The 18,845-nt window shown below is 48.0% G+C and overlaps 1 protein-coding gene across 2 annotated transcripts; it reads right to left on the minus strand.

The window, feature by feature from the left end:
• Positions 1–209: 209 nt before the first annotated feature.
• Positions 210–18,716, minus strand: THAP4 (THAP domain containing 4). 2 transcript variants are annotated; one of them, XM_054639163.2, is made up of 6 exons: positions 18,543–18,716; positions 16,528–17,684; positions 6,206–6,365; positions 4,221–4,330; positions 2,822–2,925; positions 210–550 (listed from the first exon to the last, which is right to left on the minus strand). In XM_054639163.2, the coding sequence occupies exons 1-6, from the start codon at positions 18,617–18,619 to the stop codon at positions 431–433; spliced, it is 1,728 nt and encodes a 575-aa protein (XP_054495138.2). In that variant the 5' UTR covers positions 18,620–18,716; the 3' UTR covers positions 210–430. The 2 variants fall into 2 exon arrangements, with proteins under 2 accessions (XP_054495138.2, XP_054495139.2); XM_054639164.2 differs by lacking the exons at positions 16,528–17,684; positions 18,543–18,716 and adding an exon at positions 13,495–13,637.
• Positions 18,717–18,845: the final 129 nt, after the last annotated feature.

An 18,845-nucleotide genomic window follows, 5' to 3' on the forward strand; every position in this document is an offset into this window, starting at 1 on the left:
TTGGACAGGCTCTGCAGTTCTCAGGGTCTTTCCCTGCAGTGCAAACCCATTCCAGAACCTGTGGCTTCCCCAGAGTTCTCCAGGCTGTCCAGGAGGCTGGATCTCCACCCCAACACCTACTAATGAACAGGCACCACAAAGCCCCTCCAGAGCACTGCTGAGCAGCAGGCAGCACACACCACCCTGCAGTCACACCAAAGACACAGCCATAAAAATAAAAGCTTTTTATTTATTTTTTCTTTATATACCATTACAGAAACATCTGAGTAACATTCTCAACAGGACAGGCAGCTCTGGGGCCCAAGGGATGAGCACAGGCAGCCAGATCTGGGGTCTGCCATGCTGTGCTCCTGAGCTGCTGCTGCTGCTGCTCTTGGTGCATGATGTCCTTGCTCCTTGCCCTCAGGGAGGTGACCCAGCACTCCTGGTATCAGGGTGTCACCTTCTTGTAGGTGATGTGTAAGTGCTGAGTCATGGGCTGTGTAGTGGTTGCCATTGAGACAGTTTGTTCGAGTTTCCCATCAGAATTGAGCCTGAATTTTCTGGTAATCTAAACCAGGGGGGAGAAAAAGAAATAAGGAAATCAAGCAATGAGTGTCCACAAGCTGAATCCATTAGCTGTGCTTTCTTCCCTTTGCCATCCACCAAGGAAGGATATCCTCACTAGAGCAGGCAAATAAACAAGGAGGTTTCTCTCCTAAAGAAAACAGCCACAACACCAGCTCCAAGGCCATTACCCATGGAACAAGGCACCTTCACAGAATTACAGAATTAACTAAGCTGGAAAAGACCTTGGAGACTATCAAGTCCAGCCTACACCATCTTATTAACTAAATACCAGACCTGACACCATCTTATTAACTAAACCATGGCACTGAGTGCCACATCCAGGCTTTTCTTAAACACCTCCAGGGACAGTGACTGTGCCACCTCCCTGGGCAGCCCCTTCCAAAGCTCAGCCACCCTTTCTGTGAACAGCTTATTCCTAATGTCTGACCTAAGCCTCTCCTGGTGCAGCTCAAGCCTGTGTCCTCTTGTTCTGTCAGTGGTTGTCTGGGAGAGGAGAGCAACCCTTACCTGGCTATAACCTCCTTTCAGGGAGTTGCAGAGAGTGATGAGGTCTCCCCTGAGCCTCCTCTTCTCCTGCATATTCCCCCTGCATCCAATAAAGAATGGAGGTTGTCCTTGCCCCTCCTCATCCATGAGTAGCAACAGAGGGAATCTTGCCATTAAATTTTGTTAAGCTGTGCTTTCACAAATTTGTATTAAATCTGCATTGATAACACCTTTAAAGGTGATTCTTCAAGCAACCTAAACCACTCATGACACAGCCTGGTGCAGGAAATGAGCCTTCCTGCCTCAGTGATAGCTCAGCCAAGCCACAGCCACCCTGAATCACTTTTCACCAGGAATGCAACAATATGGTGAAGTTTTCTCAAAATGAGCAACTCCAGCAGTAGCACACATGTCCTTCTCACAAACCTGGGGCCTCTTTGTTTCCACAGGTAATTTAAGCTGTTCTTGGTAAAGGGGAAAAGGCTCTGGGAGCTGGTTTCCTGACATCCCCTCTCATTCCACACCCTCCTTCACCAGCAAGGGCCTCTCAGATACTCACTAGGACCAGTCCCTGGGCTTGAGCTTCCCACAGGTGCCAGATGGGCACAGACCTCCAGCCCCAGAGCTTCCTTCCTTCTCCCAGCCAAGGCCAGCCTTGGAGCCCTCAATTAGGAATACATCTGCTGGCTTTCTGTGCTTTGCCCTCTCCTCCTGCCAGTCCATCTGCCCACAGTCCAGGCAGTGACTCAAGGAGGACAGTCCCTTTAATTTAAATGTTTGCAATCCAGAGCTCTGCCTCCCTGCTGACAGCCACAGTATCTAATGGCTTCACTTCTGCTATGGGAAGGAGGCAGAACAGCTGTTTCTGGGAAAGAGGAAGCCCAACAATGGAAAACATGCACCCAAAGGCAGGGGAGTTGGGACTTCCCAAAGTTAGGACACTATCTGTGTAGGCAAATCAAATTTTTGTCTACATCTGCACAAACTTGTGCTCTCTGCTGTCTAAGGGCCAGTTTTATAGCACTCAAAAGCCAGGCTGTGAAAGCTTGTCTCTCAGCTGCTGCTCAGCCACCACAGCTTCAGATGTGACAGTGACACTTCCAGAGGTGACCTCAGGATGCCACACTGGCTCCAGCAGTGTCACTGCACTCACTGCTGGCTGTACCCCTCCAGCTGTATCAACACACCCCCACTGCACACCCAAAAAAGTCAAACCCCCAAAAGCAGCCAACCAAAGGTGCAGCTGACAGTAAGTGCCAGCCCTACCCTGCAGCCACAGATGGGAAAAGAGCCCAGAGCAAGGTCTGAAGGCTCTGAAAAGCAAAGAGCAAGAACTGCAGATGTTCCTGAAACATCCTCATGAGGCCCAGTACTGACCATACCTTAAATTGCATCCTCATACTGCAATCAATCCAGAAAACCAGCATTAATAACTAATCCCATTGCCATAAAAGAGTATTTAGTCCAGACTTTCCCCTTTTCTTCCCTAAGGACCTGCTACTGGCCATTTTGGAGACAGGATTCTGGGTTAGCTGCTCTGATCCAGCCTGTCAGTTTTTATCATAATGATCCCTCTGGGTCTCATAATGTACAAAATCTCTTCTGAAGGCTCTTACAGAAAGAATAAGCCAGGATGCCATGCAGTATTTCCAAGAACCCCTGATGGCATTCTGCAATTAAAGCATGCTAAATAACACAACCTCTCAACCAGACTCCTCCTGGGGCAAGCAATTCTGTGGGAATGGCTCATTCTGTGTGCACTCACCTGCTCTACATGGGGCTTCTTGGCAAAGGAGATCCTGGCTATGGAGTGAGAAGCTATAGACAGCTCTTGTCCATTCACCTCCCCTTCCTCCACCTCCACCAGACCTAGGGAAAAGCAAGGGCACACATATTAGGCTACAAAGGTTATTTAAGCATGTCACAATTGTTATTTTGACCTTTCAGTACTTAAAAGGAAGCTTATAAAAAAGAGGAAGAGGGACTTTATACACATTCAGATAAGGACAGGACAAGGAAAAAGTTTTTAATCTGTAAGAGGAGAAATTTAGGTTAGATATTGGGAAGAAATTCTTCCCTGTGAGGGTGAGGGTGGTGAGGCCAGAGAAGCTGTGGCTGCCCCATCCCTGGAAGTATTCAAACTCTGGTCAGACAGGGCTTGGAATAACCTGGTCTGGTGGAAGGTGTCCCTGACCATGGCAGGGAGGTGGAATGAGAGGGGTTTTAAGGTTCCTTCCAACCCAAACCACTCCATGCTCTATTAGGCTGCTTAACAGACCAGCACTCCCTGTGGAAAATGGTTTTATTTGCCCTAATTAATTTTATTTGTTGACAACTGCAGATCCACACAGCCTCAGACATGGAATGCTGCTCACAAAAATCCAGCTGGACTTATTCACACTGTGTAGGATGAGTGTCACAGCACAACTGGCACTCCTCCCTTCAGCACCTTCATTTTAGATGCAAACTTAAGCATCAACTGGGCTTTAACAATTTCGCTTATAATAACAGAGATGTGGTTCTGTGGTGGTGTTTGCAGGGGTCCCAGGATGAGGGAAGAGATGAGAATCTTGACTCCACATTTCAGAAGGCTGATTTATTATTTTATGATATATATTATATTAAAAGAAAATGATATATTAAAACTATACTAAAAGGATAGAAGAAAGGATTTCATGAGAAGGCTAGCAAAGGAAAGAAAAGGAATGATAATAAAACTTGTGACTGACCAGAGAGTCCAAGACAGCTGGACTGTGATTGGCCATTAATTAAAAACAACCACATGAGACCAATCCCAGATGCACCTGTTGCATTCCACAGCAGCAGATAACCATTGGTTACATTTCCTTTCTGAAGCCTCTCAGCTTCTCAGGAGAAAAAAGTCCTAAGGAAAGGATTTTTTAGAAAATGTGTCTGTGACATGGTTCTCTCTCATTCAGTCCCCATAAGGCAAGAAGCACCAAGGTGCTGCATCTACACACTGGGAGGCTCTCCTAGTTTAGGATCCACTGTGGGTCCAGCAGCAAAGAGCAGCGATTCCAACAGCAAAAATTAATAAAATAAAACTGTGAGAGGTTCAAGAACTGTCTGAAAAAGTGATGAAATGGCCCAGCAGAGTAAGAACCTCTTCTTTTCCCCAGAGTGGGTATCTATCAGGAGTGTACCTGTGTTCTGGGCACTGATGAAGGCCACCTTGTTAGTGTCGGGTTTGAGGCGGATGAAGCCACACTCCCGGTGCATGGGCTTCCTGGTGTCCGGGTGGAAGGCGTTGAACCTGAGGGCAAACCAGAGCACAAATCTCATGTGTTTTGTACTCAAAAGACATTTTTTGGCCTGGTTTCTTCTTATTTAACCACATGAGTGCCTGCAGTACTCTTTGAAGAGTAAAAGACTGACAACAGTTCACAGCTGAGAGATGAAAACCTGGAAAAATATGCTTACTTTACAGAGGCACAGCTATTTCTTAGAGCTGGGGTTCAGTCTTTAAATTCAAGTCTTTAAGTTCAAGTCTTTAAGTAAGTTCAGTCTTTAAGTAAGTTCAGTCTTTAGGTTCAAGTTCACTTAAAGACTTAAACTTAAAGACTTAAGTCCTTAAGTTTAAGTTCAAGCTTTAGATTTTCCATGACCCCCAGGTCCTTCTAAGAACTAGCTCACAAAGCCCTCAGGAACTCAGATGTTTCACAGATGCTGAAGCCACATGTGTCTCAAAAACTTCCTTTTCTCAAATAAATATCTGGAATTACTGTATCATCTTTATTCAGCTTTTACACCTGGAAAAGTTGTTTTGTCTGTATATTCCTTGCTGTAGGAAGCAACAGAGCAGACATATTTCTCCCATCACCTCCTTCAAAAAGATAACAAATTCAGCTCAGACTCTTATTTATTCTTCAGGAGGCCTTAAGAACTGTAGGTTTGGTCACCCATAACATGGGTGATTATACTTATCAAAGGAGAAACAAACTGAAATCAGGCAGTTTTCAGTGCTTGGAGCCTTTAAGGGATACAGGGACTGTCTCTTAAGAGCCACTGCTCCAGGAAAGCACAGGGTTTCTGTCCTCCAGGACTGCTGCCTGTTTTCCTGGTGCTTCCTAAAGCTCAACAGCTCACAGCTGTGTAACTCCTTGGCACAAAGAAAAGGAGGGGCAAAAAAAAAGGTGACTCAAATAAGAAACTGTTCACAAGCTGGGGAGGGAGGTGCAGCCAGGGCAAGACTGTCAGAGCTTTGTTTCTTTTGGAAATTGGACTAAAGCAGTCCCAGGGTGAGCTGGCAGCTCCAGCACACTCCAGGAACACAGGGCATCTCTCACCCAGCACTTCCATCTTGTAATTCTTCTTTTCTTGGTTTTCAAAGCAACACACTTTCCAACTCACCCCTCCTGAAGGAACACTGGAACACTGCTCAGCAGTAGCCAGCTTGTCACTTCCCTCGCTCTGGATTCCTTTTGATATTTCTTGGAACAACCACTTGAAGCCAAACAAGTAGTTAAGCTACCTGCCTCCTGTTTGAAAGCATTAATTTTTCTCAGATTTTCACAGTGGTGAAGACTGAGGACCACAGCTTAAAATGGAGAAACCTGGTAGCCATGCCATAGGTCCTGCATTTATTCTAAGTGGGAATTTCACAAAGAATGCCAATTAATCAAAAGTTTTTTGTTAGATTATGCTCTCTTCTGACTCAGAGATGGGGCAACTGAGAGGTGTTTTAAAAACTTTTATTTCATTTTCAGTTTCATGTGAAGGGTGAACAATACAGATGTTATAATTCATGCTATCTCAATCAGAAGCTAACTCTTTCTTAATTGCAATATATTATAAGCATTTCTTGGCCTATCAGCTTTTGCCACACTATGTTGCAAATGCCTTAAAGCCAATCATCTAAAATTACCCTTCAAGGGCCACTGTAATTGGCATTTGTAATGCCAATTAATCACAAGTTTTCAAGGAAAATCAAAGTTAGACCATGCAGTCACATACCACAGCATCATCTTGTTTTGAAAACGAGGTGAAAATTATGGTGAAAATTTATGTACTTTGGTGAATTGAGGTGAAAATTTATGTACTTTGCCACTGGAAAAGAAACTCAACTAACAAATCCATGCCTGCTCCAATCCAGGAGCTGCTGCTAACACAGGCAGACCTCCTGACTTACGAGAAGTTGAGCATGGGCTGTCCCACGTGAGAGATGTGCACTTCCTCCAGGTACTGGAAGGGCTTCATTGTAGGGAAGGTGCCATCTCCTGGTGGGTCTGAGAGCCAGGTGCCCAGCATCCAGGACAGGGGTTCCATCACAGGGTTCAGCTGGGGAGTCTCTGTGGAGGAAAAGAAAGAAGGAAGAATGAAAACTCAAGGATCTGTGCCCTGCAGGTTGCTGTGAGCAGCCTCCAGCTGGCTGGAAGTGAGCACAAAACACCTCAGAAATGGTTCAACACCACAGAAATGCTTTTCTTCAGAGCAGTGCCAGCTCCAAGGGGGCAGATGGAGAACAATGAACAGTCATGGAAAGTGGGTCTGTTCCCAAACCAGCCCTCAAACCAGTCATACATAGAGCATTCTTGCAGGTGGTCCATTTCTGACTCCTCTCTGTAGCTTGATCTGAAAGAAAAGCCCTCTCCCAAACACATGCAGGGAAGAAGATGACTGAAAGCTCAGCACAAAGAATAATCATTAAATGATAATGAAACCTCTAACACTCTGGGCTCATCTCTCTCAAGCACTGAGTTCATACTGTTCCTGTTTGTTCCAGAGGCTGAGGAAATGAGTCCTCATTTCAAAAGAAAATCAGGCTGTGTACATATTCAAGATCAAAGTTTGGCTATAATATTTTTTTAAGAGGTTAACAATGGCCTGAACTTGTACAAAGAGACAAGGAAGGATCATTCAGAAGCTGTTCTACTAAGGCTCTGGACTAAGGCAAACATGTTAAAAATACCTGGGTGCCTGTCAGGCAAAGAGTAAACGGAAGAGAACGATACTTCCCTTTGTCACTGCAGCTATGAAAAAGCAACCAAAGCCTGTTTCACAAAGGTAAAACTTCTTTAACAAATCATTTTACAGAACCACAGAATAAGCTGAGCTGGAAGGAACCCACAAGGATCACCAAGTCCAACTGCTGGCCCTGCACAGGACCATCCCAAGGAGTCACACCATGTGCCTGAGAGTGTTATCCAAATGCTTCTTGAACTCTGTCAGGCTTGGTGCTGTAGGAGAGTTTTGAGAAACAGTTTTGCATTTTACTTTCAGAGGCTGTGACCTGAAAAAAATACATCAGGAAAATGGAGACAGACAACTTAAAGCCACATGAAGAGGAGAGCAGATCCACTACTAAGGTGTAAGGAGGGAAAGCCAAACATCACCCACAGGATGTTGGGAAAGATGGATTCCCACACAAACAAGGTGCCTGCTACTCTCAGTAGTCTGTTATGCAGAGAAACATGACTGAAGTCAGCTTAAAGCATGTCCTCTTCCCCCTCATGGGATAAACATTGCATCCTGGCAAGGTGGGTGCTGCAGGGGGGTGTTTCCACACCTAGTGAGATCAAGAATACAAGAACAAGCTGCCTGGCTGATCTAAAAGGCACAGACTCAACTGCAGGCAGAAATCACAACCTAAAAGAATAAGGCTGTGGCCAAAATTTGCTTAACCAGTGTGAGTTTCACTGTGCTCTTTATGAAATGTCAGACTAAGAGACTGAGCAAGGAGGAAGGACAGTCCAGACCTGAAATGCCAGAGGAGAAGGAAGAGCAGCTCTCCTGGGTAAGAGAGACCACTTGTGGTACTCATTCTCCCCCAGACAGCAGGTTTGAAAAGCCAGCCCATGTCAGCAAAGTGCTGCTGCTTGCTCTGCTCTATGCTGAAGTATTTTGCAAAGGAAGCAACATGAGGAAACATGAGAGCTCACTAGGAAATCAGTGATAAAGGCCTACAGCATCAGAGCCAGGATCTGTAGAACAGCCTGACAGACTGTGCAGCTTGCCCAGGCCTTGGAAAGGGGTTCCCACAATCTGTGAGCAGTGTCAGTGTACTGCACAGTATTTCCTTGTGCTCACCTTTCCAGTCCCATGAGGGGAGCACACAGTTCTGTAGATAAGGAGCACACTGCTCCTCCCTCCAGCTGATGTTTGCCTTTCACTCTCTGCTGCATTTCTTTACAAGCTCTTTGCAGGTTCATTTCCCATGATGGAAGTGAAAAGCAAAGCTTTGGAAAAGCTGGAGGAGCCTGCAGCCTGGGCTGCTGCTGCCCTCTCCTGGGTCAGCATGCCAGGAGCAGGCCAGTTTCTGTCACCACAGTGCTTCCATAGGGCACTTCCTTTTCTCCTGCTTGCACTTCAGGAAAAGCATCAAAACAATAGATGAAAGGAATGGCTGCAGCCATTCCCACTCTATAGACTTGATTATAAACCAAGAGAAGCCATTTCCACCATCCCACTGCCTTGCTGTGCAGCACCCAGCCAGGCTGGAGGTGCCTGACCTGGTCTCACTTCCAAAGGGCTGGAATTGCAGCCAGCTGAGAAGTGAAGATGGAACTGTACATCCTGGAGTCTCTGGCAGTTGGGCAAACAGCACAGCCAAGTGATTATTATTCCTTTTCTAAATTACCTAGATGGCAGCAAAGCTAAAGAGCTCTTTAATTCTCATGTGGCTTGGAAAAGTCAAGAGCAGCAGAAGTGAATAAGGAGCAGGGGCTCAGTGAAGTGCAGGTAAGTGCAGGTATCCTGATCTCATCCCATGCTCTTCTTACCTTCAGTGTTGGTCTCTGACTTGTGGACTAAGAATTTTTTCCTTCCTGGCTGGAAGGCTGGGCTGGGAGAGTGGAAAAGCAAGAGGGGAGACAGACAGGAGAGAGTCTGATTGAATCCACCAGAAAAAAAACAAAACAAAGGGCAGCTATTTGAAAAGCAATTTGCTTTTTTATGTCATGGTTGGGGCTGGTAAATGCAAGACTATTGTAGCAACAAGAAATTCTATGCTGAGCTGCTTTGTTTCAAATTTCAGGTTTATAGATACAGTCACTGTCAAGACACTGGTGAAGGAGCCTGTATGTCCCTTTTTACAGGTCTAAACTCCTAGCACATCATGTGTACAAAAACCCCACTAATGTGGCTTAAAAGGTAAGTCTATGATAATATCAAGAATGCAAATGACATCTGAGAATTTGCAGCACAAGAGACCCTGGTCACCCTTCTGCACACTTAAAGCTTCACACTCAGAGGGGGCCCTCTTAAATGCTGATTCTCTTGCATTCATATGCACAGCTCCTCTTTTGCCTGCTACAAGAAGGCTCTCTCTGCATCCTCTTTCTTAACAAAAACATTCCTGGAGTCACCTTCTCCTGCACTTTCTGGAAGCCATTAGGGACCCAGCATCTCCAAGACCCTATTCCTCCACAACCTGGTGAGGTGGAAGGTGTCCCTGCCCATGGCAGGGGGTTGGAACAAGAAGAGCTTTAAGGTTTCTTCATCCCAAACAATCCTGTGGTTCTACAAAATCTCACATGACACTCATGAGACAAAGCCACACACCCATCAGCAACCTGATCACCTTGATCTCTTTCCTTCAGGAAGTCACTCAGGCCACAAGCCAGGCCCTGAGCACACAGGTCAGCTCCATGTCACCACCTGCCCCTGCTCCACCCCTCCAAGCTCACAGACAGACTGTTCCTACATCTTTTCCATCCCCAAAGAGTTTCCAAGCCAAATCCCACCCTGCACTGGAACTGGCTGTCCAGGCTTTGCACCAGGAGATACTGAGTTCTCCCTGCTTCTGAGTGGGATCCCTGGCACAGAAAGCTGAGCTGGCACAAATTCCTACACAGCTTTATCAGTAAAGCCACAGTGAGTGGCCAGCTGCTTGCTAACAAGGCAGCTAACCCATTTCCTTGAGCTGGGGAACACTTCCTGCAGAAAACTTGAGGGAAAAAACTACACAAACAACAACAAAAAACCCACCAAAAATCCCCAAAACAAAATCCCTGAGTCTTCAAAGTGTGGGGTCTGCAGCATCAACTGGGCAGTTCCCTGAAATTCTTCCTTCAGCACAGTTGCTAACTGGGTTTAAAAGAAAGCATTCAACATCTTTGCCTTGTCCCTGTCCCTGCTTGTGAGGTGACCATTCTCATCCTGGAATGGGGCAATGTTATTCCTAAACTGCTTTTTGCCATTTATATATTTGAAAAAATAGGGTTTTGGCAGCTTTGACCCCAATTGAGCTTTGCCTGCATAAATTTTCTCCCAACAGTGGGGAACAGCATCTCTATGTTTTTCCCACATCACCTGACCTTGCTTCCACTGGGCACACACCTTCCTTTTCCCTCTTATTTCCAAGAGAAATCCCTGGTCAGCCAAGCCTTCTGCCTCACCTGCTTGACTTCTGACATTCAGGAATTGCTGTTCCTGTGCCCTTAGGAGATGATGTTTAAAAGTGACCAGCACTGACAGACCCCAGCACCTACAGAAACATTTCCCAGGGGACCTTACTCACTAATTCCCAGAGCAGCCTGAGGTTTCATGGCCAGAGTTGAGGTTTTTCAGGCACTTTTCTTCCTGTCACCAGAGATTTGGTGATGGCTCTGTGGTCTCTGTGGCCAAGTTGGTCCCAATATTCACTTTGCTCATGAGATCCTCTCTGATGACAAGCAGGAGATGAAGATCATCCTTCCAAGTCAGCTCCCTGAGGACCTGTTCCATAAAGTTGTCATGCAGGTGTTTTAGGAGCCCTCTGGCTCAGGCTGTACCAGCTGTGGGATGCTCCCAGTTAATTCCTGACAGGTTGAAGTCCCCTGGGGCAGATGACTTGGAATCATCCCTTAATTCCTCAAGGAATAATTTATCAGTGTCATTATCCTGGCTGGGAGGTCCAGAGTAGACTCCCACAGTGAAATGGCATTATTTGTTTGCCCCTTGATTCTTATCCAAAGGTTCTCAACATTGCCAATTGTGAGCTCCAGACACTCCAGCCCTTCTGTCACACACAGTGCCACCCCTCTGCCTCTCCTGAGGAGCCTGGAACTGTCCCTCAGGGCACTCCAGTCACAGGGAAAGCTCCCACCAGGCTTCACTCATGCCAGTGATGCCAGACCTCTGAGCCAAAGCCTCCAGCTGCTCACTGGTCCCTCCTGCTGGGTGCATTAATGCAGAGATATTTCTGCTGTGGTGCACTGTGACCAGCACCTGGTGAAGCAGATTTAGGGATCCCATTAGTGCTCCTTCCCTCAAGTTTAGGCACTCCAGCCCACTGCTCTTCCCTGGTGACCCTGGTTTTGTCCCTTTCCCCTTTCCAAGCTAGTTTAAGGCCCTATCAACAAGCTCTAGCAGCTCCTGTGCTAGAATTCTTTCTCCCCCAAGAAAGATGCATCCCACCAGGTGCCAGCAGATCAGCTGTTGAACAGATCATCCCATCTCTGCTCCAAAAGCTGGAAATGGGGTTATATTCACAAATGTCCATGCTATAGACTCAGTAATTCATTTCACAGCCAAGTTCCAAGGTGGTAATGCTCCAGTGCCTGTAGTCATTGCCAGAGTTCTGCTTTACAAAATACAGAGAATTTTTTTTTTTAATTTCTACTCAATCATGAGAAACCAAACACCCTACCTGAGCTCAGCCTGACTTTCTCTCGAGTTTTCCTTAGTTTGCTGTTTCATTGCTTCCTAGCTGCAAGCTGGGTTTTTGTTGTGAGTCATTGCCAACTCACTGCAAAATTAAATGCTTAATGCACAAACTCTATAGACTATTAGGCAAAAAAAAAAACCCTGGAAAGAACAAGACCATCGCACTGAAAAAAAACCAAAAAACAACAGCAGTGCAAAAATGTCTTGTTTCCTCCCTTCCAACCAACTTTCTCTCCAAGGGGGAGGTCAAAGAGCCACCTCCCTCAATCAAGTCCCAGAGCTGGTGTTCCTGCACACTGTGCTCCCATGCTGAGCACAAAACAGTTCACCTCCTACCCAAGTGCTCAGGCCATGATGAAATCTCTCAAGATACCTCCTGCCATGGATTCAGCCCCTGTGCACACATATTTCTACTCCTTATCTCACTCTCAGTTTACTTTATGGCTCTCTTTGCTCTTTGCAATGCTCACCCTACAGACCAGCTTTCTACCCTGGCCGTTCCCACCCCAGACAGGCACAAAAAAAAATCCCAAGCAGCACCTGCTATCTCACAATAAAAGCAGTTTTCTCCCAAAATCCTGCTCCAAGTTAACATGCAACTGTCAGGCTAACAGTGCCTGCCCTGGTGGATGCAATTTTCCTGACAGCACATCTCTGTGACCCATCAGACACATTCCAGTTTCAAGCTGAGCTGGACAACAGCCCCTTGCTGGTCCAGTCCTTGTCAGCCAGGTGAGAGTACAGCATCTCTAACCATGCACAATCCCCAGCCAGGTGAAAGCACAGCACCTGCACCATGCACAATCCCCAGCCAGGTGAGAGCACAGCACCTGCACCATGCACAATCCCCAGCCAGGTGAGAGCACAGCATCTCTAACCATGCACAATCCCCAGCCAGGTGAGAGCACAGCATCTCTAACCATGCACAATCCCCAGCCAGGTGAAAGCACAGCATCTCTAACCATACACAATCCCCAGCCAGGTGAGAGCACAGCACCTGCACCATGCACAATCCCCAGCCAGGTGAGAGCACAGCATCTCTAACCATGCACAATCCCCAACCAGGTGAGAGCACAGCATCTCTAACCATGCACAATCCCCAGCCAGGTGAGAGCACAGCACAGACACAATCCCCAGCCAGGGGAGAGCACAGCACCTGCACCATGCACAATCCCCAGCCAGGTGAGAGCACAGCACAGACACAATCCCCAGCCAGGTGAGAGCACAGCATCTCCAACCATGCACAATCCCCAGCCAGGTGAGAGCACAGCACAGACACAATCCCCAGCCAGGTGAGAGCACAGCACCTCCAACCATGCACAATCCCCAACCAGGTGAGAGCACAGCACCTCCACCATTAACAGCCCCACTTCTCAATGCCAGTCAGGAACAGGATTTTGCTTTTCCTTTTCTGCAACATGAATGAAATCTGTTGCCACCAGGATGGGCAGCACCACTTCAGGCCCCACAGACCAGGTCTCAGGACTCCACCTCAGCACAAAACCACACATTAAGTGCTCTGTCCTTCTGCTTGCCTGAAGTTTGCCAACTCTGCTTCATTTGCATGCAAAACGTCCTGTAAACGACCCCATTTCTACACTGGCTTTGCACAGATATTCAAATACAAATCCAAGCCAGATTCCCCACGGATTCCTAGCAAAGTTCTAACTGTTTTTCACATGAACTCATTGTGCAAACTCTCCTGCCTTTAATATGACCTTCATGAAAACGGACATGCACCATGGAAGAGGCTCCTCACACCCCCAAGCAGCTGAATTCCAAGAGCTTTACCTCTCTGATGAACACAGAAACTCAAATCCCATGGAATCCTACCTGTGTCTGCTCCGTGCACAGCCATGTTTGTAGATATTTTGCTATTTTCTGTACCTGCAGCCCCCCCTGCCCCAGAAAGCACAGGGTGGCAAGATGGCTATGAGGGAAATGAGCTCATATTTGGGTAAAACACTGATCCTGCTGCCTGCTGGGAGATGTAGTTTTACAACCAGCCCAAACTGGGGCACGGCAAGAGGAGGTGGTGCTGTGGAAGGAGCTGCTGGGATCTCCTGTCTGAGTGAGCAGAGCTGACACAGCAGAGCTGTGAAACCTTCATGCAGAAGCAGATGGTCAGACAGTGCTGTTAGCACACCCATGACTTCTCCAGGACACATCTCTGGTTGTTTGCTGGCTCTCCCTCATTTCTCCAGTGCATCCTGTGATCCTCCAGAAGCCACATCTCACCCTGTCCTGCCTGGTACACTGTGCCTAACCCCACTCGTCCACCAGCAGCATTCCTCAGCCTCCATGGACCTCATGAAGCAGAAGGAAATCTTTTTCTACCAAACAAACACCTAAATTCAAAAAGTTTAGATGGAAAAAGCCACCATGGCAGCTGTGCTGTAGACAGCCTGGGACTTCTCCTACACCAGTTGATGCCTCTGGTAAGACAGGTTGGGAAACAGCCCTCAAGCACATTGTGACAGCTGGAGTTGGAGCCACTTGGCCACCCTGAGTCACCTGGCCCCAAGTGTGGCTGGCAGGCAGTGCTGGGCAGCAGTCCTGCACAAACCTGCTCTTCCCAGCCTGCTGCAGCTTGGAGACAGCCAGCAGAAATTTATTGGTCTCATTAGAGGAAAATATGTGAGAACTAGCACTGAAATGAAGTCCTGCTGAGTGGGTGTGGGCCTAAAGTTGGTGTTTTGTGCTCAGGATTTTGTGGAAACAGCTGAAGGTGAGGGATGCAGACAGGTAACAACCTGCAGAGCCACTCCAGCCTGGTACTTACACTCAAGGAACTGCCTTCAGCAGAAAAAAATATGCAGGCTCAGGTTCACAGCTAAAGCCATCACCTCAACCACACATCAGATGAGCTGGGACAACTGAGACAGGCCTGCTAACAAAGACTATTATTAACCTGATGTGTTACCTGACTGTATTTTTATGAATATTAAAAGCCTTTCTTAACTCAGCTTGGTATTACAGTAAAACTTGGTGTCTGGGCATGAACCAGACTCAGCTGGCTGCATTTCATCAGCTATTTTCACTGCCATAAACTAGTACTACAAGCACACAAAAAAAGACTCCAAAACACAAAAACACCAAGATGAAGCTAAAAAAAAAAAAAAGCCAGTCAGTCACCAACCAACCCATTAAAAAAGTTCCCAGCCAAAGGGTTCCATATAAACTTCCCATCATGCCAAGCTACAACTGCCAAAATGGTTCATTTTCACACACTGATCTCCAGTTTTGTTGATAAAAGATGGGAGAATGGGTAATGAATTGGTCAATTCATTAAGGAAAATTACATTTTCCCTTGTAAAATAGAGCATGTAGCTCATATATTAAGAATATTTTTACAAGAACATTAAATTTTCATTTCTTAAAGACGTATCCATAAAAACACTAATCTTGGGAAAAAGGAGAAGAATCATAGTGCTTATTAGAAAAAAGAAAAATATCCTTAAAGATACTCTTTCTGCAATTAGTATCTCAGGGAAGGTATTCCAACAAAATAAATATATGTATAAATAAATATTTCATATATATACATAAATATATCTATATATATGAATGACAACTATGGAAATATTTCATTATTTTCTTTCGTTTGACACCTAAACAATACAAAAACACGGACCAGAAGGTACAAACAAGACTATGTTGATTTCCTAGGGCAAAACTTTTCCCCCTCTACCTAAATAAAAGCGTGAGTTTCCCCATCTTGTGAAAAATTAGATAAATATGGGGAAAGTAGTGCTGGGTGTTGAGCTTCATGCATTTTAGAGTCTACTTTCCTCTTCCAGTGAGGAAGTTGGCCATGCTATAACAGCCTGGAGAATGTGCCTGTCTATGCCAGCATCACTTTTCTGACTTCCCAGCATCTCCAGAAGAAGCCATGGAGTGTTTCTCCTAAAGGAAAGGTGAGGATTAGCCATCAGGAGACACCCAACCCTCCTCCACAGGTGACAACTTCTCCAAGCAAGCCCCATATCCCAGATCCTTCCCAAGGCAACCCAATGTTTTCTCAGCAACCATGCACACCAGCATTAGATGGTCCTGAACTCCTGCCCTGAAATGCACCTTGCAATCACAGTCACTGTGTGCATATTGTACATTAAAAGATGCTTTTTTTTTTTGCAAGAAGGGCCCCATTTGGCTTCTAGGTAACAAACTTTTTACATGACCTCATCCATCACTGAGTTCCCCTATGCTTTCATGCGCTTAATTATTATTTTTGTAATTGATAGAGAAACATCTTCCCTGCTTTATTATGTTTCCCAACTTTTTCTGCCTTCCAAGAGAAGAAAGGATCAAAGCAAAGACATTTGCTTACAAATTGTGACCTCGATGTGCATCATGACATTGTCATATTTGATACCTCCCACCTCACTTGCATTTCCTGTATCCTCAGTACTGAGTTCAGTATATGAAATCCAATATCAAAACTATTTCTTATGCCACTGAGGACAGTAACAGCTTTCCTAGATACCTGCTGCTAGGACAGCTCATTAAGACACCAGAAAAAAATATCACAGGCACGTGCCAAAGGAAGAAGGAAAATCCTAGCAGGAGCCACTGCTTCATAAACAAGTTAAAATAATTCAGAAAGAAAAGAAAATAAATTCATGAACAGAGTTGCCTGTAACACCACAATCTAAATTCTGATTCCACATCTTGGGAAGGTTAGGGATGTAAGAATTAACTTGTGTGCCCACTGAGTGAATTCTTTAATCTGTATCCATTGGTCTTACCAAGCTGCTACTTCTCCTTCCCAGAGTGTCATACCTTTTCCCCATCACACCTTTCACAGCCCCCAACTTAAGAAAGCAGGGAATTCCACCTCAGTGCAGCACCCCTGGCGATACTGACCACAGTCCTGGGATATCAGGCTGTTCAAGTAAGGGAAACTGTTGCGCTTCATCTCGTTCAGCTTCTCCTTCAGCTTCCTGACTTGGCTGTCGGAGCGGCTGATCCTCTGCCTCAGGAGCTTCAGCTCCCCGTTCTTCTTCTCCACCTGCTCCCGCAAGCAGCACACCTGGCTCTTGCTCTGCCGGGAGGAGAAGCAGTACGAGTGCAGGGAGTCGATGAGCTTGCAGGCGCCCGAGGCCGACATGATCACCTCGTTGATGGACATGGGGTTGGCGTCCGTGTCCCCCTTGCGCCCCAGCACGGCCTCGGCGGCGGGACGAGGGGTCAGGTCAGCTGGGGATGCTGACAGACCCTGCGAGGGTTTCTGGGGGGTGGCCGTGAGCGATGATGTCGGGGACGCTTCTGTGACGGCCTTGTCGTGCCCCAAGGGCTGGCTGCTGCAGCTGGGCTCCACGTCTCTCTTTGGCCTTTTCCTTTCTAGCTGCTCCTTGGGGAGAGACGGCCTCTCCCTGGCGTGCTTGGAGGAAAAGCTGTACGAGTGCAGGGAGCCGATGAACTTGCAGGCACCTGAGGCAGGAGGGGTGAAATCGTCCACGGACACGCCGCTCCTGTCTGCCACCCAGCTCCCTGCCCAGCTGCCCCTGGCACAGTCCTTGCCAGGAGACCTCTCAGGCTTTACCTGCACCCCAGGCTTGGTGCCCAAATGATCCCCTAACGTCCTTCTCCGAGGGCCGTCCAGCTGGCTGTGGAGGGCCTGTTCCTCCTTGGGCATGGATCCTATTTCCTCTTTCAGAGTGGCCTCCTCCATCTCTTTTGTCCCTTGCATCACCATGAAGTCCTGGCCAGAAGATGGAGACCTGTGTGCTACCTCACCGCCTCCTTCCTGCGGGGCCTCCCCATCCTGTACCAGCACCTGCCTGGCTATTTTCCTTCTGCTCCTGACATAATCCAGCTTGCCGTGCTTCTTCTCCACCAGCTGGAAGATGGTGGGGACAGCAGTGGGCTTCAGCAAGCGGTGATGGTCTTCCAGCCGCTTGAAGAAACTGTCTTTGGTGAAGTGCTCGCTGCAGAGAAAGGAATACTTGGTGGGCGTCCAGTTGTCTCTCTGAACAGCTTTCAGCCACTGGATCAAGCGTTTCGAATCCTTCAGGGGGAATCTGAAAAGGGAACAGAGAAAACCCACTAAAAAACAAGCTACATTTCGGGAATCAGAAGGGTTGGTACGTTAAGAATTGCAGAACCATGGAATCATAGAACAGTTGAGGTTGGAAAAGACCTCTGAGGTGACCAAGTCCAAGGCGATGGCTAGGTTTAGGAGGTTTTGGAGAAAGTTGTGTTTTGGTAAGTTACACTCATCTACAAATTAAATTACGCTCATTTAAGAATTACTTCACTTTGGGCTGAAACATTTGATATTCATTCGCTGCGTCAACAGCTCCACTTTACAACAAGCGTAGGACTAAAAGGTGTTGTTTCCATTTCCATCAGCAATCGATCCATTACTGCCCTCACCAGCCCCAGGAGGAACAAACAGCCTGGCCACAAGGAAGGGGGATGTGACCACCACCAAAGCACCCAGCCCAGCCAGCGCGCTGCCCAGCGTGACCCGGGTGCTGCTCGCACCGGGTGTGCTTAATAACATTTAATTAGCTGTAGAAATGCCTGCAGTGCAAGAAAGCCCCTGAGCAGGGGAGCCGGGTTCCGTTTCCAATGGGACTCCCGAGACAGGGACTTTCCCCGGGGGCTCACGGCCGGCAGCATCCCCAGCGAGGGCTGAGGCGGCGGGGGCACAGCCCGGGGGAGGGTCGGGGTGACAGGCCGGGGAGGGCCCGGTCCCCAGGCGAGGGGCGCTCCCGCTGCCCGCCCGGGGCTGGAGGATCCGGGAGCCCCAAGCCGGTCTCCCCTGAGGGAAACAAAGGGCGGTCGCCGCCGTGGGGGCCCGAGGAAGGGAGCGGGACCGGGGCGCGGGCGGCCCGGCCGCGGCACTTGCGGCGGCCCGGGCGGGCCGCCCTTACCTGTGGAAGGAGACGGCGCCGTGGCGCGCCTTGCCCTGCCGGTTCGAGCAGTTGGCGGCGGCGCAGCAGATCACCATCTCCGACCGCCGCCGCCGCCCTCGGCCGGCCGGGCCCGCCCCGGCCCCCGCCCCGGCCCCGGCCCCGCCGCGCCGCCGTACGGCAAGATGGCGGAGCCGGGTCACCCCGGCGCCCCTCGCCGGTGGGGAAGGGGTTTCTGTACGGCACAACATGGCGGCCGCCACATGGCCGCCGCCATTTTGGCCGGGGAGCAGCTGTACGGCGTGGGGCAGGTGGGGAAAGGGG

Source organism: Agelaius phoeniceus, chromosome 10, assembly GCF_051311805.1.
Source record: "Agelaius phoeniceus isolate bAgePho1 chromosome 10, bAgePho1.hap1, whole genome shotgun sequence".
NCBI lineage: Eukaryota > Metazoa > Chordata > Aves > Passeriformes > Icteridae > Agelaius > Agelaius phoeniceus.